General features: G+C 39.9%; 1 protein-coding gene across 1 annotated transcript; it reads right to left on the minus strand.

Moving 5' to 3' along the window:
• Positions 1–456: 456 nt before the first annotated feature.
• Positions 457–24,391, minus strand: QSOX2 (quiescin sulfhydryl oxidase 2; the record flags this gene model as incomplete). The annotated part of the gene is made up of 12 exons (XM_084272482.1): positions 457–1,437; positions 3,432–3,620; positions 7,657–7,807; positions 8,944–9,066; positions 11,266–11,395; positions 13,433–13,576; positions 14,554–14,699; positions 16,981–17,071; positions 17,273–17,378; positions 18,490–18,538; positions 19,658–19,758; positions 24,157–24,391. The coding sequence occupies 12 exons, from the start codon at positions 24,389–24,391 to the stop codon at positions 899–901; spliced, it is 2,004 nt and encodes a 667-aa protein (XP_084128608.1). The 3' UTR covers positions 457–898.
• Between the last annotated feature and the right edge of the window lie 236 nt (positions 24,392–24,627).

A 24,627-nucleotide genomic window follows, 5' to 3' on the forward strand; every position in this document is an offset into this window, starting at 1 on the left:
AGTGTTTCCCTTAACTGGAGTTCATCAGAATTGGCTTCCATCTGGGTAAGAGAACACTTCCTGCTTTTCTGGTTCATAATGAGTGAAGCAAGTTACCTAACACCCCATCAACACATCTGGCAGAGTAAGCAAGCGAGTACAGCACTGGGTCCCAGTCTGTCCCTGCCTACCTATGAACTCTATGAAAACAGATGACACCATCAGCAATCAGAATTAGGCTGCTGATTGGGATACAAACTGCCCCCAAATTCTGAGACACACACATCCTTGGCTGGAACACACAGGGGAATGGGAAGACTGGTTGGAACACGTAATGCTTTCTATTGTAAGTATGCAGTGAAGAATATTTGAGGAAGTCACATATGTTTAGAATTGATTTAATCAGAACACAACTCTGTTTCCTGGAAAAAAGAAAACAATCAGAATTCTTGCTTCTCCAAATGAAGCAGCCAAGGCAACAGTGTAACTGTTCAGTACTCTGGCAGGTAAAATCAGCTCTGGATAAATTAAAAAGAAAGCAACCAAAACAGCAACTGACTTGAAGTACACAAACAGTATCCAATTCCCTTCTAAACCCAGGCACAGCTGATTGCATAATGTAATGTTTACTCTGAGAATGAGTAAAGGATGCAGGTGGTAAGTCACAGAAAAATCTTAACTGAGAAATGCAATGCTGACTGCAGTGGATGTTTCAGGGTAGCACTGTGTGCCTCTGCTAAGGGTTAGGGCTCCTACGGTGAACTCTGTGTATTAAACCAGAACACTTGTGAAATGACTTGGAAAGAAAGGGGTTTTAAACAAGGAACACTGTGTATAAAATCCCTGATCATAAATATTAAAGCTGTATCTGGTCCTGAACAGCCACAAAGGATGAAAACTGCGTTTCCCATTCGAACTTCTACACAGCCGACCGATAGGACTTCACCTTCCAGCGCTTGGATCTCACCCGGAAGAAGAAGTACATGATCATCAGGAACAAGGAGGATGCTACGTACAGTATGACACACAGACTCATGTCTAGGTTTGAAAACCCAATCCCTAAGAAAGACACAGCCTGCTTGCTCTCCTTAAGGTTGGCTGATTCAGCTGCGTTTTTCCCGCTGTCTTTGCCAGGTCCACGGTTTGCTATCAGCTTGTCTAACGCCTTCACTCCTGAATCTTCTTTATCCTGGATCTTGTTTTCTCTGTTTCCACTTGGTTTCTTCAGCAGGCTTTTGTCTTTCACCTCCCTTGTATCTCCCTGTTCAGCTTCAGAGTCAGCCTGGCTTTCAGTGTATTTATAGAGAATGTTTTCACTGTTATAGTGATGCTTCAGGAACTGTAGAACTTGGGCTTCATTCCAGCTGTGCAGCCCTTTGATTTCTTCATGACATGCAGGACAAATGTCTGGAGTTGGCCACTGAACTTTGGGAAATTTTGGATCTTCAGTCAAATCACCTGATTGAGAAGAGGAAGCAAATAAAATCAGAAGTGAGTGAACTAGAAAAGCTGAACCATCAGACACTTCACTGGAAGCCACAGAGAACATTTTCCACTTACAAAGTGAGGATGGCAAGAAAAGCCCACAGCACAGTAATGTTTGTGTTCAACTGAAGACAATCAGAAAGACATTTGAAAATTCCCAAGTTTCCTTGTAAATGTATCAATTTTGTTCCAAAGTATTGCTTCCTCTTTCAAAATACAAACACAAAAATCACAATTCCCTTCCTTTGCTCTCAAGAAAAGTTGTATATTTAATACATAAAAATAAATATAAATATATAGAGATTCTTATTTTATTATGCTTTCTAACCTTTTAAAAGGCAGGAAACGTCCTCATGATTTTGAGCAAAATATTGTTCAATGATTCAAAGGATGCTTAAAAATCTTCATCTCCCTGACACTGAGTAGTAGGAGAGCGAGCATGTGTTGCAGGTATCTTAAATAAAGATCACTCATTAATCAATGTTTCAGAGAAAGTAGAAAGAAAACATCTTACAGCAAGATTACAAACACAAAACTTGCTGTGCTTCATGTTTTCCTGCCAAAAAGCAGAATGCCATCAATCCTGTACAACAGGGCAGAGCTGCACACAACCACCTCACGACCCACACCTGAAGGCTGTGGTGGCACTGACCACTCCAACACCCTTTCTCAGAGAGCTATTTATTACCAGAAAGACCCACACAGCTTTTAGGAATTAAAATAAGTCACTGTCCCACAAAGAAATTTTAGTAAAAAGGCCAATTTAACATTATTATTTATTCCAGTCTGTTTAGACCTCACACTAAAAGGGTATTTTAGCTGGCTGCTGCATCACCTAAATCAATATCCATGGGAGTTTTCCAATAATTTAATGCTCTAAATAAGCAGATTGCTCCACTACTTGGTAACTTCAAGTTAACAGGAAGACTTTTTTCCCCCTGTTCAACCTGGCTATAGTACCAAACATCAGGGGATGCTTTCATTTAATACCTCATCTTTTACCTTTTCCCTTGGAGAAAGGAGACAAACTGTTTATACTCACAACAGTATTTAATACTTCATAAATCTTGGGAATCCAGTGTACCCATAGTATAAACACAATATAGCATATTTAAATTGTAAGTAATGCTACATTACACAGATCCATAACAGCAGACAGGGATTAAGTGCAAAGAGAAACCAATTTTCTTTAGTGCTTTAGTTACTTGATATCCCCATAACAGAAAGGATTAAATACAACAGTATTTTAATGGTACTTCTGGTCTAACTGAAAACACAGCAATCTAGTGGGGAAACAGATTTTCTTCATAGAGTAATTTTATTTTCTTCAGTTGCTGATCTGCTAATAGTTTAGGCTCTTTTATCCTGAGAAAGTCTGTTCAATTATCATAATTTTCTATGCAGTAGCTCTCCAGAACAAAATTAAGACAGGTTTTAACATCTATTTAAACTGCTACAGAAAGAAATGCCATTATTTTTTATCCCCTGGTAAGTAGCTGAACTGCATTGCTCCTTTTTGAAAGGCTTTGATTTCTACTCCAGAAAGATCCTCTCATCAAGCAACAGGTGAAATCTCAGAAGAAATAGTACCTTTTACAATGATGATGCTTTTCTCTCTCTCACATGTATCATAACAGATCATTCTGCTGCTGGAGCAGTCTCTCTCAAGCATGCATTTCTCATGCTTATGAGAAACAGTCGTTACAGTCGACTGGGATGCTCTAGGATTTGCTCTACACACAAGTACCCCTTCCTGTACACCAAGGTCAATGTGTAGCTGCTTTTTTGAAGCCAATATTTAACAAAGGGAGGTCAAGCTGGAACAACTATTTCTGTTGTTTCTAAACTTGTGTTACAAAGCCTAATTGGCATAGCCCTTCATTCAAAGGCAAACCCAGTGCCATGCCTTTCAGACACAGCTACCTTTGGGGGTGTGTGTGTGTGTGCCAAGGCAAGCTCTTCCATACCTGCCAGCCTGTTATTCACTACGTTGTGTTTCTCCCAGAGCCAGAGAACAGCCTTGTCTAAGGTTTTAACTGAATCCATGGACTCTTTGGCCATTTCTTCAAAATGCTGAGCACAAGCCTTGCATCCAAAAAAGTGGTGAATGTATTTCCTCATGGTCTGAAGTACTACTTGGGGATTGTCTTCAAGACCTGGGAAGACAGATGAGAGAAGCACTGAGCACCATCTAGACAAGCATTGCTTCAACACAGGCATTTTAATGGACATAAAAGTGAGCTGTGGGAAAAGGAAAGGAAATGTCATTACCTTCTTGCTCCATGCACATTTACAGCTCCACTTTACACATAAGAAACCAGTCACTTTAAAGTAAAGGTACCCATAGCACATGTGCCATTCAGAACCTATACACCAGTGAGTCAGAGACAGCAGGTGGATTAAAAGCTTCACACAGTTCTCAGAAGAAACGCTCCTCCCCAGGAATATACTTGTGTAACACTGTCACTAACCAGTCAAGGGGAGATGTTTAGAAGCCAAATTATTTGGCAATAAATAAAGTAGAATTTAAGTGTTCTCAAACAGTACTTGTTTTGCCTGGGATATCAGACACAGCCACAAAGGAATTGTTTCACACTAAGGTTCAGAAAGTGCCAGGTAAGCAACAGTGATATTAAAAATGCAAAAGAGCTATTTTGGCCAGTACAGTTATGCTAACACATTTGGTCTGTACAATTGTGTTCAAAGTTACCCTGAACACCACATGAAAATAAGATATAAAAGTCAAGTGCTCTTTACAGTGACATCCTTGTTTGAAAGATTATCTTCTGATTCGAGTGGGGGAACAAATGTAGCTACATGAAAATCAGGCATTAATTATTTTCTTCCCAGAGGCCCCTGATTAGAATACATTTTGAAACTGTTTGAAATACTAAGTCCACACTGTCTATACTTTACACAATGCTTCTGGAAGCAGAGACTTTCTCCAGGATCTTGCCCAGTAACTACATGCATATTTACCTTATGCATTCACCATTACATTTACGCTCAGGCACTACAGTTACAGTGCTACTGAAACACCAAGAGTCACAAACCCTCTGGTAAGTATTTCAGAGGGGGCTTGTGATAAATGTTGGTTACTCCATGACTCTGAGGTATTAGAGAATACCAGAATCTCATTATGGTTATTAATTCCACAGCTTTTTTGGCAGGCACTGAATGCAGACACGTAAGAGCTACTCAGCAACACTCAAACTTCCATGAATAACTCAGGAATTCCCCCTAAAATAAACACAAACACATTCTTTCTTTACCATTCACATTTTTACACTAAAGATAATGCAAAAGAACAACTATTTGATTCAGAAGTGAAAGTCTTTGCAGATGGCAAACTTTGTCCTGGGGCTTTCCCATGGCAGCAGGTAGTGCCTTCATCTCTAAGAGGCTTGAAAACCTGCTATAATTTCTTGAGATCCTAATGGCTTCATCTCCATGTCTCAGATTTTCTGATTCATGCTTAATTGACCTAGTAAATTATGCCAAAATGTGTTTCCAAACGTGCTATACATCATCACAAACATGCACTTGTCAAAGGAAACACATTTTATGATGCAGATTGATCAAATTACCGACTCCTGCAGCTGAACACCTCTACCACGAGTAATTTACAATGCAGGTTTTGTAGGGTCTGTAGTAAAGGGTTACGGTGCTTTGCTCAGCCTCCTGTTCTGGCAGTGAATAACAAACAGTTTGGTAGCACATATGCCCTCTCCCTGTGCATTGTTTCTTGGGATAAAAACCCCAACACCCTCAACAAAACCAATTCAAAGCCACAGGAGTACTTAGATATCTGTTCTGTATGTAAGAAATGCATGGAGACTGCCATAAACACCTTTGTATAGAGCAACAACATTGTATTTAAAGCAGGCAGTGAAAAAAAATAGTCTTTAAAGCCCAAAAGAAATCATAAAAAGCAAACAATCTCTACTCAGACATTCAATATCTGTGATTGAATAGGCATGTATAAATAAAAGGCTATGAGATTAAAGCAGATTAAATTACAGTATTAAAAGAAAGGCTAAATAATAAATTTGGAAAGTTGAAACGAATTTCAGGCAAAACAGTTTTACCACATACACCAAAACATGTATTTAGGAAAAGCCACAAACAAAACAAAAGTAGCTACTAGTAAACAACCTCTTCAGGGAGGAAAAGGGATTCATACACAGATTTAGTTATGTCTGTGTAACACTGTGCTCTTGAAAATTTAATTTCTGGGGTGGTTTTTAAATTCAGCAACAGATTAGAAAGAATTCAGGTAATTTTTTTTTAAAATCCACAAGCCTGTCTTAGTCACCCCAATGGATCCTGTTACCTAGAACCCCATTTCACATAAAAGAGCATGCTCAGGACTACATTTCTACACTGGTTTTATACAGCCTCTGATGTGAGCAGTTATGTTCAGAGTTCCTTTGGATTCCCTTATGCTGATCCCACTGCAGATTCAAATTACAGCGTTTGCCAGCAGAACAGGGCAGATCTAAACCAATAAAAACATTCTATCAAGAAAGCCATAGCAAGCTCACACCGACTGCCAGGCTCTGCAAGGAGAGGAAACTATCAAGACAAATACAGCTGCTTTAAAAAGAAAAACAAACAATTGCAAAATGGCTCATTTTGTTTGTTTTTCTTTTATCAGCCCAGAGATGAATCTTCTATTAACATCTGCCATGTATCATCGTGTAATCCTCCTTTTCTCTTTCCTCCCAAACTACTGCAATTCAGGGTAACCCTAATCTTTAAAGTGGACAAGAACCATAAAACCCTACCTGTGGTGGGAAGGATTAGGGAGTACATCATGCTTTTTAGTAGATGGGATTTAAACAAGCAATAAGGAGAGGAAAACCTCCCAAGACATAATCCGACAGTCTCAGACTGACCCAATTCTTTCGCCGTAAGAAGTGATCATCACATATCTGTCCCGATTTAAATCGATGGGTAAGTGTGCCAAAGAGTTCTCAGGTTCCACAATGCATTTTTAACTTCAGAATGACTGGAGTTCACAGTGATTTAAGATGCAATTTTCAATAGTTAAGAACATTTTTACATTTAATTAGAGCACTTTTGGCAATTGGGACAAAAGGGGAAAATTGAACTTTTGCAGGGTCCTGTTGAGCAGTAAATAAACCCCCAAACTCACCAGGCAGAGTACAGGACTAAATCTAAGGGATTCAACCTCTTTGTCCCATGAAAAACAAACAAAAAGAGAGGAACAAAAATCAACAATAGGATGATTAGCTATATATATATATATAAAAATCCCTATTCTGTCAGAGACTCAACAATAAGCAGTGAGAGATTTTTCTCATGATTGCAAGTAATGCTGGACAAATGTTTGTACCCAGAATTTGAAATAATCACATTAATTTCTTTTTAGCATATAATTAGCAATTGAAATAGCAAATTACTGCACTTTATGATGTAGTAACAGTCCACCTAGCATTCTTCTATTCCTTGGAAAAGACATTAAAAAGGCTTTAAATGAAAACTAAATAGAATTATAACCAAAGCACTGTCCTGGAAAGAATAAAAACAAATCAAGACCAATATTTTAGCATTAGTAATTCTATTTCCATTATATAAGGAAAATAATTATATATCCAGTACATTTCTTAAACAGCAATCACCAGAATGTGAACAAATCTGCAATTTTACCAAGTGTCTGCAAAGTAGTGTATCACTGCACAGATTAATGGGGACTAGTTACATTCAGCTAAAAAAACCCCTCAAACATTCAGAACATTCAATATCTAAGAAATAGCATTGCAAAAGACTTGGCTAATGGTTGTACATCTTTTATAGCTACTAAACTGTACAGTTAAATCTCATTCTCCTCAAATTAAATTAACAGTACAACCTCAGGTAGCCTGAACAATCTTCATCCCTCTTCAGGTAGTTCGAATTTCTATCCTTTTTTTCTGCTTTACTGCTCACAGCTTTAAGGCCACAGAGTTTATTTACCACCTTTCTAAGCAAGGACAAACTGACCTGCTTTCCTTCCCAGCCTTCCTGCTGCAGCAAAGCGATGCTCTGACCTCTGCTGGTACAAACCTGAAAGCTAAGGCTCACAAGCCACTGTTTCACCAATCTGTTATTTTCTCTGATCAGTTTTTTGATGGCAGAACTGCTGCATGTATTTGTCTTGTCCTTTAAGTGTCTGACATAATTGCTTACCTGTGTTCATCAAAGCTTGTGGTCGCAGAGCAGCTTGAACAGTTAAGGTATGAAACAGCTTCCAAAGGGAGCAGGTATAACCTCTGAGCTCTGGTCTGCTGCCCTGACATCCAACCCACTGAACTTTCTTTGTGAGAAATATTCCAGAAATCTGGAAAAAAATTGAAGACATATTTAAGATATAAACAGCTCTGGGACTAAAATTCACTACTGAACATGCCAGCAGTCAGAGTTGATCCTACCTTGAAGTTGAAGTGATCCAAGGATAAAGAACTGTAAATGACTCTGCACTTGTTGCTAATGAATTTATGCATAAAGCAACCAAATTTTAAGCTTATAATAAACCTTAATTCTGAGATACTCTGATGCACCTTTATCAAACTCTTGTCTCTTGTAAACACACAATATACAATGTACAGTCACTGCTGTTAAACCACTAAAATGCATATCACAAATGTCTAATTAGTCTGACAGAATATGTAACTTGTAATTGTTTATTAAGCACAGTATGAATATAACACACACAAATATTATTTTAAACTCTGACAGAGCTACAGCTTCCCTGGGCACATGAAAAATTCCATATTATGGAAAGATCTATGTGAATTACAGTGGCAAAGTCTTGACAGGCTCAGAGGTAGAATTAATTTCTTCTTAAAACAAAACAACTATGTATTCATTATACCAAAAAAATCCAGATTTTAGTTTCTGAGACCTATCTCTCTGCTTCCTAAAATACACAGGATGCTTCCAAATGTCAGACAGTGACAAGGGAAAGACTTAGGTTAACTTCTGTGCAAAGGTGGCCCTATCACAGGGCTTTGCAGTGCCAAACAGAGATGTGATTCCTAGCAAGACCTTTACCATGCCAGGAAATTAAAGAGTATTTTGGGAAACTCTTCATGAATAATACCCATTTCAATGGGTAAATTTCCCATTGCTCAAACTCTGACCTTGGGGAAGAATCTTGCTGATGGCAGCTCAGCAAGCAAAGGCAGCTCACAAATTTCTGCTGGGAATCTTGCACCATTTGAAGCTAACATCAGGGAACAGGCACATTGCTTGTTCACTATAAAACTGAGACAGGATTGTGTGTTTCAATTCTCTCATTTCAATTCCTTCATGTGGATTTTTTTTTCCTGGTAATGATTTCCCTTTATTTTCATTTTAACCTTCTTATAACTCCATTATGACTGAGGGACCATCAGTAAGTGATGTCTTAGATTTATATAGAATCTTATCCTTTACTAATGCTGTATTTGATGCTGGAAACTAGTAACAGCTTACCCGCATTTTGTTGTTGACCAGATCTAGGATAGCATCATAGGGGATTTTGTCTAATGGAAGGCTCACCAGCCACTCCTGCAAGGTCTCTAACAACTTTACCACAGGCTGACGGCCAGGAAAGAGCTGAGGAAAAACAAAAAGAATACACACATATTGTAAACAACCAATCTCAGCAGCAGCCAGACACTCTTATCTTGATCTAGACGTGTTTTTCCTGTCTTTAAAGTGCTTCAGATTCTCTTTTGTTAATGAGCAAATTAACTACTTGCTCTGCTTCTAGTAAGAAGCAGTCTCACACTAACTTTCCCTTTCAAAATGTAGCAAGCTCCATGTACAAAGTGTTAATCAGTGATGAAGCTACTCAACAGCAGGCAGAACTCCTACAGAGTAACTTCTGCAAAGTTAAGTAGAATTTTTCATTAGGGTGATTGAGCTCAGTGTATAGTTCAGAAAGGAACATGAGACCTAAGTGATCTTTTAGCCTAAGAGGCTGAAACCCTTCTCATCAGTTCTTATAAAATATTTGGTCAGATTTCTGTAGGTTACCTGGAAGTTGTTTCTCTTTACATACATGTAATAGTGATTTCCAAAGGGATTTGGAAACAGCGATTTCCTTAACTTGCAACTTAGAAAAGTCACAATCTGGCCAGATGAGTGTGAGGAGCTGTAACTCAGCAGTAACACCATTAATTTACACTAGAAATGGTATCTTGCTTTAGTGATGGTTGTAATTACTATAGAATTAAGTAGAGTATCCATACCATTCTCTAAAGACCCTTCCAGAGGGAGCAGTATTTTAACAGATGGAGAAATAAAGTCCCTGTATCTGTTACATTAAATACATAAAACAACTTATGACAGAACATGCCATACACATGCTAGTTGTTCTGCAGCCACTGTCCAACTGCTGACAGTATCTCTAATTCACAGACCTCCTTCTTGATGCTGTGGCAAATCTAATAGGCAGGAACTCCCTTTTGTTAATTGTCTATATTCTAACACCAGGTTCAGAGACAACTCTTAAATAGTCTGTAAAAAAACCCAAACAGTGAAGATCTGAACTGCTGAGCCCTGGAATATTATGAGTTACCATCTAAAAGCCAAGAGTATCTCAGGTAGGATTTAAAAAAAACAATGGACTTCTGCCCTGATTGCCAAAAAGCCCTAATGCCACAACAATGAAAATTCCCCAAGTAGGGAAGCAGAGAATTCCATGACTTTGGATTTATCATCACTATAAAAGCTGCTACACAGGAGAACAGTATAAAACATTTCCTAGCAAAACCACCTGAGAATGAGTGAGAGCTAGGAGGAAAGTATCCCATGCCAAGAGGATGCAAATAAAGGACAAGGGATCCCCACTTGTGCCATGGCAGTCTGGAGATGAGCATGCAACCAAGAGAGAGCATTCCCCATTTATGCACTAATAAGCAAATGACATCAGCTGGCCAGGAGCCATCAGGAAGAGCAGAGGATGTTTTAGGGATAATATGATGGAAAGATTACCACTACACTTTCTTAAAGAAATGAGGCCAGCCAGAGATTTCTGACCTCTGATGGCTGCGGGGGGGCAAGGAACTGTCTGTCTGATTTCCAGATAAATCCAGATACTTGGAAGTAGTTCATATCAGCCTTATTACTCCCTTAAACAGATACAGATTCACTTTCTTTAAAATAAAACAAAGTGTTAGCTGCTCAGTAAGTAAATATAAAGAGACATTGGTCATTTCAGTAGGCTGACATTAGAAATGATTTCAATTGTTATTAAAGTCATACCACACTATACTATGATTATTCCTTCACTCTAATGTAGTTTATAAGCATCTTTACTTTTTAAATTCTCAGTTATATTCAATGCCTCTATTTTTCAAGATCTCAACTGCATTCAAAAATCAAGGCAGAAGTTACTACTATCTCTAAATAGAACACCACTTGTCAAGTATGCCCAAATGAAATCCAAAAATCAAGAATGAAAAACAAAGGGGTTTTTAATCCCAGTTACAATAGCCACTTATCCTGAAAATCTGATAAATAGACTGTATTTACAGTGTTTGTTCAATATGCTGCAGACTACTTAAGCTTTATTTAATTTCAAGCCCACTAAGATTAAATTAAAATGCATTTCAACCCTGTAAGTATGTCAATAGCAGACAATAACTCAATAATAACATTTAAAGAAAGCCACAAAACTATTTTTTAAGCTAGTGAGGAAGCACATATTTAAACAGTCTGAAAGACATTTTGAGAGACTTATGTCATATAATAAATTTTATGTTAGAGTCACTTTATTCTTACAAATAATCAAAGGCTGGAAGTGTATACCTTGGCAGAGATGGTAACAAAATCCTTGAAGGTCTTTAGCTCAGCTCCCTCAAGTGTCTTGTGCGTAGCAAGCTCTACCCTGAGCAGGTAATGCAATCCTGATTCAAGGTCAGCCATGTAGAGCTTAGATCTGAAACACACATATATAATGGTACAAAGTGGCAGGTTTCTTTCGCTCATTTTCTCACCAGTCATGAAGGTAAAATTGATATATAGTGGGTGTCATTAAAACCTCAACATTTGCCACTCCACAGTGATTGCATAAGCCCCACACCAGCGTGGGAAGACACAGCAGTTACTTCAAGTGCTGGGTATGGTGAATGTCAAGTTCAATGAGCTTCACCACACTCTCCTAAAGGAGTAATTTTATGTCACTTTGTTCAGTTTAGACAAATGAAGCACAACCACACACTAGAATTTCTTTTGTATTTGACTAAACCTTTTGCCTCCCACCCAGTTTTACCTTGTAGTGAAATTATAACCCTGACATTGTCAGCAAGGAAATAACCAGGGTAAGGAAATTACAGCTTCTCTTCAGGATTGACCACAAACAGAAAAATTATATGCTGAGAGTTTTGTTGAACAAGGGTAGACTGTACACAGAGCATAAGTGCAACATGACTGAAAAAAGCTCATGTTGGGAAGGACTGAACCTAGAAATTCTCTCCCAAATGCAGTAGTTTTACTCTCTGCATACAAGTTTAACTGCCAAATTTAATCACACCAGCTCTTAAAACAGAATTAGGTACCTTAAACAGGTACATGTAAACCCAAGAATTTAAAAAGTTCCTTCTCACAACCAAATATATTCACAGCAACAACACAAAGCTCAAATGCATCAAACAAGCCACCTATTTTTCAATGCTTCCAGAGCACAAACTTCAGACACTGTAATACAGAGCAATGTAACTGAACAAACAGAACTAAAACCCCAATCATTCAATAAAGTGGCTGGCTCCACCTCCTAAATAACCAGCAGGAAATAATACATTAAAATGCAGAACAATTGCAAATATTTACAACTGAAACTACAAACTTATTCTGAAGTTATCTCCTTCATTAATAACATACTCACTTATATTTTAAATACCAGCAAAATTCTGCTTGGAGTTTCCTAGAGACATCCATGTGAATGCATGAGGCTCTCCCAAAGAATCCTATTTGGAAGATATTTGGACTTGCCTATTTGCCTTGCTCAAAAGCAGCTCGATTTAACTAAGTTGTTTTGTTAACAGATTGTTTCATATAAAGTATTTTCTAATAGTCATTGAAAGAAGATGACACTAATAGTGTCCATGAAAGGAAAGTAAGTACAAAATGAAGCACTCAGTCCTACATCTTTTCCATCTAAAGATGCTGAGGGATTATCTCTCTGCAAAGCCTTTGCATCCTTCTCTCAAAAAGGGAAAGAGGGTGAAGATAAACCTTATGGATTTTGTATGATAAATGTCTCTTACAGTGACTTTCTTATTTCCTATTATATTTGCATCTGACAAGCACTTTTTAGAGGGCACCACTTCACTGTTACACACACAGAGAATTCTCATTTTCTGCAGAAATGTTACAGCTTGTTGTTTTATTATTCTTTTTTTTTTTAGAGGGACACTGGTTACTTGCTGAAGTCTCCCAACAATTCATATCAGTGACCCATGTACTTCAGGTAATGGGGTATGAGTCCTTGCCACTTTTAGGTCAATTAAGTATTTAACAATATTTTTGGAGAAGAAAACATTCCTTCCATAGTAGTGCAGATGCTTCCCACTACTAACCAAATGCTGGCAGCCCTCAATTTTACCTCTGAATGGTAAAAAAAGCAGCTCACAATCATAAAGAACCTCTAACTCTGATGCTGGAAATGGCCTCATTCACAACCTGAATAAACTGAAAAATGGACAAATTTGAAGCAATAGCTGAAAACGTTGCTTTCAGCTCCAACACCATAATTTCTCCAGTATTTAGCATGAATGCCTTAAATTTTACTTTAATTTACATCCAGTAGTGACCAACCTATTCACCTCAAGGTGTACCTGGGATGGACTGAAGTAAAATCTTGACCTGTGCTAGGATTTATTAATAAATTACAGCACAGCTTCCCACATAGCAAGAAAAATCTGCAAGCAAATTTTAGTAGCCAAGCACCAATCTGAAAATGGAGGGTATCACTTACTTATCAAAGTCTTTCCAGGCTTTGATTTCCATACTCTTCTCTTTGTTTTCTTGAGCAGGTAGCTGAAGTGGCAAAAGAAGTTTTCTTCTAACACCTGGCAGTGACTTCAAATATGAAGAGAAGAAAGACCGCAGAGGCTTCAAACTGCACATAACCAAAGTAAGTATTACTTTTCATCTCAGACTAAGTGAAAATCAAAATAAATGAGTGTATTTCTAAAATCAGATACTTGCTTTGGTTTATGTTTTACAGTCCTGGTGGCAACATTTTATGTTTTGATACAGAGCAAAATGAAATAATTTTCAGTTTAGGAATAGTGACAACAATCACTGGGACTAGTGGTATGAAGTTTTGTTGAAAGTAAGAATAAATCATGTTCATCAAAATGTCAGTTGGTGTTACACCATCAGTGTTCACACAGAACAAACATTCTGACTTAGAAACAAGTTTAAGAACTTTGATGCTTGATTATTTTTCCACTTTCGTTCCAAAGTGCTTTTCCTTCCAGGAGTATCACAGTAATAGGTTGAAGCTATAAACAGGCAAGCAGTAAGTGAAAGTAATATTAGGTTTCTTATTAAAAAAGAAATAACAATATTAAATGGTTTATTAAGAACAAGCAGCTCATTGCTCTTTGCATATCAAACTCCGGGTAACAAACGCTGGCTTAGAGCTTTTATTTCCAGTTAGAAGCACTGCTTCAAATCATCCACTTACAAGTGAGTTTTGGCAGCAGTATAAACTTGGTTTTGTAGTCAAACACCACAGGGTTATAATTAGCCACCACACCACTTTGGCTAATCACCCCTACACTATGATGAAATCCAACTTCCACTGGCCTAACCCACGTCTGTTTATTACAAGCACTCACAAAGAATAAACAAGACCACTGGATTATTTAATAATTGCTGGAGAGAGATCAAGACAGGCAATTTTCAAACACAAAGAGATGGAACACACAACTTCAGTCTGCACAGAGTATTGATTACATGCCAGGACAATGTCATTGTGCTCACGAAAAAGGTTATAGAATAACTTACTTGGTATGAAAGGAAGCTATGGAAACTGGTTTTATAGCTTAAGTGAACCTCCCTGTATTCCTCAGAGAGATAACTACTTACATGTTAATTAATCCATGGGACCCATTTGGATGCACCAGATAGCACGAAGGGACTGAGGTAATACCAAGTTTCTCAAGAAAAGGCTTATCAGAATTCAACGCTCGCTTGACAACGATGTTTTCATACTGGATCAAGTCTAAGATAACCTGGATAATGAACAGATGACATGAATTACACATCATTCAAGGAACAGCCAATCTTGTAGGACAAGACATATGAATAGGGGACGTGCATCGTCTTTTAAGGGTATTGTTAAGCTGTTCATCAAGGGAGTACACATCTACGAGTATCCTGTGGACACTAAATTTCAGTTAAAGAAATTATTAACTCTTATCTTCCATTTTTTCCCTTGGTCTATGCTGATCTTTTCCCCCCTGAAGTCTAACATCCAAAGAAATCATGACAATTAAATGGTTTCATAAACCTCAAAATAGCCCAGAGGATATTCCATAGGCACCAACAGGTCTGTGTTTCATGTTATGTACATGAGTCTGAAGGCAAATTTTCAGGTAGTGCAGAAACACTGGTCCCACCACTCCACAGCATTCTGATGCCAAAGGCCATGACTTGGAAAATGATTATAGGCTCTCACAGGAGTTAGGGCTATGCCTGGCAAGCCCTGCCAAATATAGCTGTGTCTGTTCAGTTCTTGTTTACCAACCCCACGGCAGAGACTCTGCACTGGAACTTGTCTCTCTCATGAGTTCCAGTTCACAGTCTGGGATGTTACCTCAAACTAATCTGCATCAGCTGTTTAAACCTCACACTGAGCTTCTGCACTACAGTAGCTGGGAGTGGGCACAAATTTCTTTGCAAAGTGTAAAATTCAGCAAAGACAGAGGAGGCAGCAGAGGGTAGTAACATCCAGATGCCTCAAAGACTTGCCAGGACTCAACCATTCTTTGCCAACCACCCCTGCATCTACTAAAATGATGACTCTCAAGTAATGAAAATTTGTCCTTTGCAAAAAAACAACCTTGTAAATCCTTCAAGATCCCAGTGCTGAAGGCTTCCTCTTCTGTCATGCTGAGGACTGCACTCCTCACATCCTTCTACCACCCTAAGCTCTTATACTATGATTTCAAATGTTTCATTCTTACCTACAGAACCTTCCATCTTTCCAACTCTTCTTACGTTTCTGTTTGTCATGTTTTAACTTTTCCCTCCCTCTGCCTCTTCCATGTCTTTCCTGTTGCTTCAGTTTAGACTATATTTTTACCCTTTCAGGTGAAAATTACTTCTGCTATGTCTTCCCTCACTTTCCAACTTGTAATTTAAGAGATCCTTTCATCACTGATAAATGCACAGCCTTCCTCTCTTCAGCTCCTGTGACTTCTACTGGGTTTGTCCATATTGTCTTCTACTGTAAATCTGAAAACAATATCATTTTCTACTTCACTATTCTATAAAGCTAAAATACTACCTAATATTAGCAAGTATTTTTTTTCTTCTGAAAGCAGACTCCACTTTTTGTTCATCAGGTGACATTCAGCCTTTCCCTACAGCAGCAGGTAATAAAACTACAGTGAATGTGATAAAAAGCTGAAGAACTTTATAATCATCACATTTCTTCTCTTCAGTAATGCCCACTTGTATCAACACAGCAGCTTCCAGAAAACAAATGTCTGGAAGCAGCCTGCTTCTCAAAGTGATTCTTACTTCTGGCAGCACACTCTCCTCCACTTATGCAACTGGGCCATCTCAGCATCAAATCTAATTAGAAACATTTCACAGACATTGGATGTTTCTACACAGATTATGCCTAGATAATTATGCAATTTATTTTCTTTACTTATCCTAGATCTTGGCAGGAAGAGAAAAGTAACAGTTGTTTAAGCTAACAGCAGGCTCATTAGGTGGTGAAATGATGCCAAATCAAATATTTTATTGAGGGGGTGGGGGAAGCAAAAAACCCAAAGACTTCCACTTCCTCAGTGCCTCAGAGCTGTGAAAACAATTTGATGCTATCATCCTAATTTAGGACGTAATTTCCTAAAACCCCTACGTGAAGAAAGAGAACCCAATAATTCAGATTACTATGGACAGTGAAATCACAACAGCTGCCCAGGAGAAGGAATATTATGAAGGGTTCTCTAGCAGTAACCAAACCAAATAACATCATCTGAGAATATTTTTGTTGTGATCTTCCAAATCTTGAAAGAGAGAATTGTGCTGTAATTTAAATCTTCTGCTAAAACATGAATTGAAGAAGATAACATGGCATCCCACTCATTTGTAAGCAAGTTCCTCTGGGTGATTAAATACAACAGCCCTAAATAATCCCTTGACTTTGTGATACCTCACAAACTGCCCTTTGTAACTTTTTAATTCAGAGCTACAGAGAAACTTTGTGCCTTGGCTAAGTGACATAAGATTCAGCTGTGTTATGATAACATTCCCTCATTCACACTCAAAGTCATACCTTACCTCTCGCCCAACATAGGAGTTATTACTTTCAAACACAATGGCAGTATAGTGGTGGCTGTTCTTGTCAAAAAGAGAAGTAATATCACCAGACCTTTTAAGAAAAGAAAAGAAAAGCTACTTAGCACATGTAGGATGCAATACACCCGCTGTTACTGATGGAATTTCCTTTTACAATCTCACAGCAGAGTCGATAATAAGAAAAAAGCTTAGTTTGTCTTTTATAGGACCTTCTAGATTTTATTTCATTAACACAGTAAGAATACACCAGCTGTAATTTGAACAAGGGACTTACGAAACTGGATCCAATGGTGGGCAAGCAGGTGGTCTCACCTCCTGAGAATGGTTCTGTAAGAAGTCGATCATCATCTGCCGAACTGTTTGCAGCTCTCTGTCTGCTCCTGCTGAGCACAGGTTACAGAAAAAGGCAAAAAATAAAACAAAATTAGTCACATGAAGGTTTTCATAGCCTCATGCTTTTCTGTGTCAGGTTTGTGTTTTAAATTTGGACTTAAAACCAGAACGTCATTTAGCTGAAGAACAGGGACTAAGGATTTAGTTGTAGGATTTCATTTTAATGTTGAGATGAGATCATTTTTAAAAGCTGTCATCCCACCCCAAAATTAATAAAACCTCAAGACTTTTCCAAATCTAACCATCTGCCTGCCTTGCTGATTTTCTCTTCCAACAAGGCTTCATTCTAAATCTGTGCTCGTTTTCCCAATAGCTGGGGTGGGTAACTTCAGCAGGCTTTTTTGCAGTAAGGATATTCATCATGCATTAAACACTGCCAAGGTTCCCTGTTCTCACCAAATGGGGCAGGTGGCATTATAAAGCCACGTAAGAATTTGAGGATATATTTTCTTTTTCTTTAAAATAAATAAATTAAAAAGCAGAAACGCTCCCAAGTGCCAAAAAAGTAACAGGTACAACTAGGGTTCTACTTCTCCAGGAAGGGTTAATGGTGCAGGTGGTCTCTCTCCTGACCTCTGGCCTTTTAAATGTTAATCCATTGAAAAGGACAACATTACTTTTGTGCCCAGACAAACCACCTCAAGCTGTGATCCTGTCAGACACACAGGATAAGCCTGTTTTCAGTTAGTCAACATCTGAATAGGGCTTCTCCCCATGAGATGCCTGGAAAGTGGCTGACAGATCAAAAAGCCCCAGAGTCAGGATTGAGCAAATAGGATCTGGGCTGATGAGGTGTTTGATGGAAAAAAGGAATTAATAATAATAAAAATCTATCCATTTGTGTAAATTAAGAACCATATTTTTAAAAAATGAGGAATGTGAGCCCCAATTTCTTGAACAAGCACTCTGCCTGTCTAAAACTCTGCCTGACATCCCATTTTCATCCCAGTACTTGTATCAGATCTCAAAGAGCTATTTAGTGTCCATCTCCACTTCAGCTGTCTAAACTAATTGACACAGGGATTTCATTTACTGCATGACACATTCCTGGCTGATAGGATAACTGCTTTGGGATTTCTTATGCTACCATATTCTTACCTTTGTAATTCTCTCCAGTAGTAAACTGCTTTGTAAATGCTTTGAAGTACTATGTGGGAGAGAAAAAAAAGTCCAACAATTATCACTTTGAAAATAACTCGTGGTATAAGATGAAAGCTCAGTTTAGAAACAAAAATGGCTTTCAGTAGTTTTTACTTATTACAGCAAAACTGATACACAATAAAGCCGACCTTTAGAGGAAAAAAATACAACAATGCATAATTCAACGTTATATATTGATCCGTTACTGCAAACATTAACCCAAGCACGAATTCACTGATTACCAAATCACTACGTGTATACTTAGAGCACTATTCACATTTTCTTAACTCCCTCCAGTGGTTAAACGGGACATCTAGTGGAGCCTTCTGCTATAAAAATACAAAAGATTCAGTGGCTAATAAAGAGTGTATTGCAATTAAAAAAAAAAAGAATATTATTCTGTCAGAGAACATCACAAATTTACAGTCAAAACATCTCCTGTTCCCTCTCCTGTCCTACCAGTTTACTCAATCCATCACATTCTGCTTACACTTACAGCTAGTAACGTGGTTATACTGACTGACAAATACAGAGAAGTTAAAAATCACACTGAGACTTGCAGATGAACAATAGTAGATACTTTTGGCAAACACAAGATCCTTTTCAAAAGCCAGTTTAAGCAAATTATGAAATTAATTAGAAAAACAGCAAGTGATCAAAGGCAAATTTTTAATTGCAACTCTGGTAATGAAATCAGCTGGTTTCATGATGCAATTTCAATAAATTACATTCACTTTCACATACCAGATTTTTAAAAAATTATTAATAATCATGAATATTTGAATTTGAAAAATATGTCTGCAAATTGTTATCTAATGAGAACATCACATCTAAATATTACATAAGCATAGCAATATAGTGCTTTCTAGAATGGTACCATCTTTAAACAAGAATTTTTCACATTCAGAACCAAGGACTGAATTACCACTACAAATAACATTTATTGCATTCAGCAAAAAACTCCCATTAATCTTCTATCAACCCCACAGCTTTCTCACCAAAAGCAAAAAAGGTCCAGCTGAAGAACAACTAGTTACACATAACACACTGTGTAAGTAGTTTGTTATGGTTTTTGTTACTATGAAGCATGCACCAGTTACCTAAGGCAACATATTATGCCACTTACCCTAAAGGTTGGGTAAAAGTGAATACCGTATTCTTTGCACGTCTCATAGTTTTCTTCCTCCCCACAATCCAGCACACCAACTCTAATTGCAGCTTCCCAGTCTGAAAACAAAGATATCTTTCAATTTTCAGCAGAAGCAATCATGGATCCCAGCTGATGGATTACTCTGCTTCCAGTGGAAATCAACAACAGAACTCCTATAGATTCCAACGGCATAAAAATCAAGCCCCTGGTCGATTCTCATTTGCTATTCACTTCTATCCTCAAGTGTAACAATCTACTGATTTTAAAATAACTAAACCCTCCTTGTTTTTCATAGCTGCATCAGTATTTTCAATACACCTAAATAAGAGGAATCCCAACACCCAACGTAGCACTGCCAGGACCAAAGACATTTTGTTGAATCCAGGAAGATGAAACAAGGGCCAGACCAACACTTGCAAGATTCCAGATTGTACTGCCTAGCTCTGCCCATTAGCTAAGCTCATAAAACAAAGCATGCAGAATATATATAACTGAATAAAATATAATCCAACTGTTTACTAATCCACATGCTGTCCAGTTTTCTCAGAGGCTCCCAGGTCGCCTGCTGAAGGCTGTCTTTATCTTTTGGCATTCTTCAGGAAGGTATTAGTTAGATCTCAAAAAATACCTGAGTTTTAACCAGAGTGCTAAATAATTGGGTTTGAACATCACTGTAAGTTTCCTTTATAAATGTTTCATAGCAACAACCACAAGAGTTCAAGTATTTCTATAAATATGCTTATATAACTTCAGTAAAGGCTTTCAACTCATTTATAGCTTTTTCCTTCTCATTTTGCCAGGAACTTATCTTTTTGAGCCATACTCCACTGCAGCAATCGCCCTGAGGAAGAACAGCTCCAACAGACTCCTTAGGTACTTTTTAAGGCTAAGCTAAATCAAAACAGCAGTGGGCAGAATTTGAAGGCACACCACAATTCCCAAGTATCAATAAAATTTAAAAAGCACTAAAATTAAACCTGTTTTTACAGCAAAGAGCAAGAAAGCTTCATCAAGTTCAAGATCTGACTGACAGTTGCACGCCTAGCTGCTTTTGATATGTAGCCTGACCTTTATTTGTCTTTGGAGGAGGATGGGGCAGCTGAGGGAGAATTTCAGTTGTGCTGAACATGCCAACAGCTGAACAGGCACCAGGAGTAACTACAAGCATGCTAGAGCAGATGGGCATGCATTCACCAGAGCACAAAAGATACAACGCTATTCCATCAAATAAAACACAAAATAAAAAGTTTGGCTTCTGGGTATCTCTCTCATTCAACTTTCCCCATTCCTCCTCCTTTTTCCACCTGTCTCCATCCTCCTCTGTACAATGAGCAGCACTATGAACCTCATGCAAATGGCTTGCTGGCAACAATGCGAGCCCATCTCTAGCTAAATACTTGGGTTAAAGAGCACCAGCTGGGATGTGTGCTGCTTTGCATTTGTTTCTGCTTAAAAAGGAGCTTTTTCTTTTTAAAGGGTGTGGAGGTTGCTAGAGCACCCAGCCTGTGCAAGCTTAGGGGTACAGCATCCTGGTTTCTTAATGCTGATTAATTTTAAGTTAGTGTTAACATTTCTGAAATACTAACTCATTCACAAACTCTATAAAGGGGTTGGTGTGTGACATCACATAAACCAACACTGTTTCTGTTTATCCTACACAGGTTCCAACAAATGACCCGAATTGGTCAAGCTGGAGCTCCAGCAGGTCGGTGAAACCTCCCACTGAAGAAACACTACAGACATCAACACCCTGTTCAGAGTGGTAGGAGGAAGAGACTTTCTCTGCACAGACCTTGTGTGTTCCCTCCAGCACTTGTTACTACGAAGTTTCAATCAGGGGGTAAGAGCATCATGAGGAACCTCTTCCTGTGTGCTACTTCAGTTACGTATTTTAACATATAGGCTGCTTTCTGAACACAAAGTTTCTACTGGTCCCCATCAAAAGTGTTTGAAGAACAATTGGTAGAAGGAAATAATTACTGCTAGATTTGAAACACTTCTTCCAAATCCATAGGAGTAGATTACTCCCGCATAGAAGTCAAGGGTGGTTGTATATGAGATTTTCAAGGGTTTGTTACTGCTACACAGAAAATTACTTCACATCATTCCAGCCCACAGGCGTTTTGGTGGATAGATGCAATCATCTTTTAAGACAGAAAAAGTACTATTAACTATAACAGCCACTTTGGACACTACTGTAATAAAACTACACGTGTGATTAGGAATGCAGCGGGAGCGACTAAGCTGAAAGCCTGCTCTGGGAGGAGAGGGAGGGCAAACTCAAAATGCCAATTAACAAAAGCAAGCCCCAGTCCTGCTTTTCAGGAGGATTATCTTCTGCAATGAAGTTTAAAATGACAGCATCGCCAAGGTTTAACAAATGAGAAATGAAATAAGAATTAGGTATATCATCACAGGCCTGGCACCCATTTAACTGAAATCCATCGAGTTAGCAAATAGAACCACAACGATCTAGTTCTCCAATGTAGATGAGACTGCAGACAGCTGTAATATCCTAGAGGGTGAGTAAATATTTTTGAAAAATAAATGTCCAGACAGCCTAGGCGGGTGAAAGGTTTTTAGGGGTTTTTTTTGGATGGAGCTACCAACAAAAAGCATGACCGTTCTCAGTCTCTTACTAAAATCCATTCATTCCAACTTCAGCATGGAAACGTTTTGCTGACAAGCAGCACCAGAAGCCAACTGCATTTGCTGGCCGTGCTGATGTCCACAAACATAAAAATCCACTTTTTAAATAGAAGTCTTCATAAAAACTCCATTAATGGATTAAAGAGTAGACAGACCTTTAACTGGCTAGAGCAATGCAAGCACATAACATCTTTTGTGGTTATCGTGACTGCAGATGAGAAAGAAAACATATATTTAAAGACATTATTATAAGTTACATAAAAAATATTGCCTAGAAAACTATCATGCTGCTGTAGTGATACATAAACACGTCCCTGTCTTCTTTTGACAAAAGCTCTAGTCAGTTCAGGCTCCTCATGATCTTCACTGCAGCGTTCAAACCCTCCTTGCTCTAACTTTCCCTCAAAAAGTGTTTTGGCCACAACCAAATTAAATAAGAAGGTGAAAGAATGTTACACAAGCTTAGGCAAAGAAAACAGAAAAAAAGCTACTGCTTTAATAAAAAAAAAAAAAAGCCATCCCAGTAAAGAGCATGTGAAATGCTCTGAAACCATTCCCGTTCTGTGTTTCTCAGCTTCTGAGTGTCTGCTCACCAGCCAGCCATCCTCAGTGTGCGATGAGTTCACCAGGACTTGTTTTGGGTAGGTCTCCATTTCCATGGATCCCTAATCCGCTAATCGTTAACACTTTTCTCATCCAAGGCTGCCACAGCTCTCCACTCCCTCTCAAACTGAAACCATCTGAATGCACTAGGACTGCCATCATCCCAGAAACATCTCTTGGGTCAAATGCTAAAATAAGAATAACTTAAAAGCCTTTAACACCACTACATTAAGGATAACACGTCATCTCAGACCTTCTCCCCACCAGAGATACTGAATTTAACCAGAATTCACCTGAGGGGCCCATTTATTTCCATAGATCTAGAGAGCAAAACATTTCAGCAGTTGACCAAAAAACCCAAGCAGCCCAAAACACGGCGATGCAAGTCTCCCTCACCACAAGCCATGGAGGTCACTGCTTCTTTTTAAGTCAAGATTCGATAAATCTGGTGCTCACCTCGCTTGATTTTTGCACTATTTCCAGGCAGTCCTTTTCCCCCTTCCATCCCATCCACACTATATTGAATTCACAAGATACAAACCAAACGCACACACGGCCTCTTCAGTACCACTAGATCTATTTCTCTTTTTGCCTTGCAAATAGGCCAGTCCCTTCCCAAAACAGACAGAGGGTAAAGGCCTGGAAGAGCGTGCCCACTCGCACGCTGTGTGGCAACACACAGCCGGGTCACTGTGTGCACGGCGGGCGGTTGTGTTTGACCTCTGGATTCCTATGAAACCTTTCCTGTGGAGCCTGGCTGCTGTCACCCACACCTCGCTCTGTCCCACGTGCCGCTCGAGTGGCTGGGCTGTGCCCGTTGTGGGTAAGGCGGTAAGAGGGACGATGCTCTGAGGCACCGCGGCCCACACGCCGCCTGGCCACCCACTTGTGCCATGGCCCCGCAAAGCCCACGGGTGACCCTGCGAGCCGAGGCCTCGTTGCAGCCCTGTGTCCCAAGGGTGCCCACAGACGCAGAGGCCCCGCGGAGGCCCTCATGGGTACCCAGGCCCCGAGGACTAACGGCCGCGACCCAGGGACGCGAGAGAGGCCGCGGGGGCACAGGGCTTGCGGGCAAGCGGGTCAGGCCCCCGCGGCAGCCCGGCCTGACGCCCGGCGCAGGTATAGAGAGCCGGGCGGCGGCAGCGACCCGGGGGGGGGGGGGGGTGTGTGGGCCCGGCCGGAGCTCGCCGAGGGGGGATGGGGGGGCGGCAGCAGCACCTCACCTTTGACGTCCCCCGCCAGGGCCCGCCAGGTGGGGGCGAAGGCGATGCAGTGGCCGCAGGACGAGCTGTAGAACTGCACCACCCAGGCGGCCGAGGAGTTGAGCAGCGCCCGCCGCACCGAGCCGGCCGCCAGCACGGTCAGCGGGTCCTCCCCCGCCCGGTACAGCCGCGCAGCCGCCGCCGCCAGCAGCAGGGCCAGCACCGCCAGCCGCCCGCTGCCGCTCGCCGCCGCCATGTTGGGACGCCAGCGGCGCGCGGCGAGGGGCGGGGCGGGGCGAGGCGGGGCCGCGCTATAGCAACACGCCGGCCCTGGAGACGCGGCCTAGCGCCCGGCGGCGGCGGGAGCGGGCTGGGGCCGTGACCCGCCTTCCCATCGCTTCCTTCCTGCCCCGGTGTCCCGCAGCTTTGGCGGCCGGAGGGGGAGGCCCAGTCCCTGTTTCCCTCTGAGGAGAGCGGGGGGCCTCCGTCCAA

The sequence above is a fragment of the Gallinula chloropus genome (assembly GCF_964237585.1).
Source record: "Gallinula chloropus genome assembly, chromosome: 18".
NCBI classification, from domain to species: domain Eukaryota; kingdom Metazoa; phylum Chordata; class Aves; order Gruiformes; family Rallidae; genus Gallinula; species Gallinula chloropus.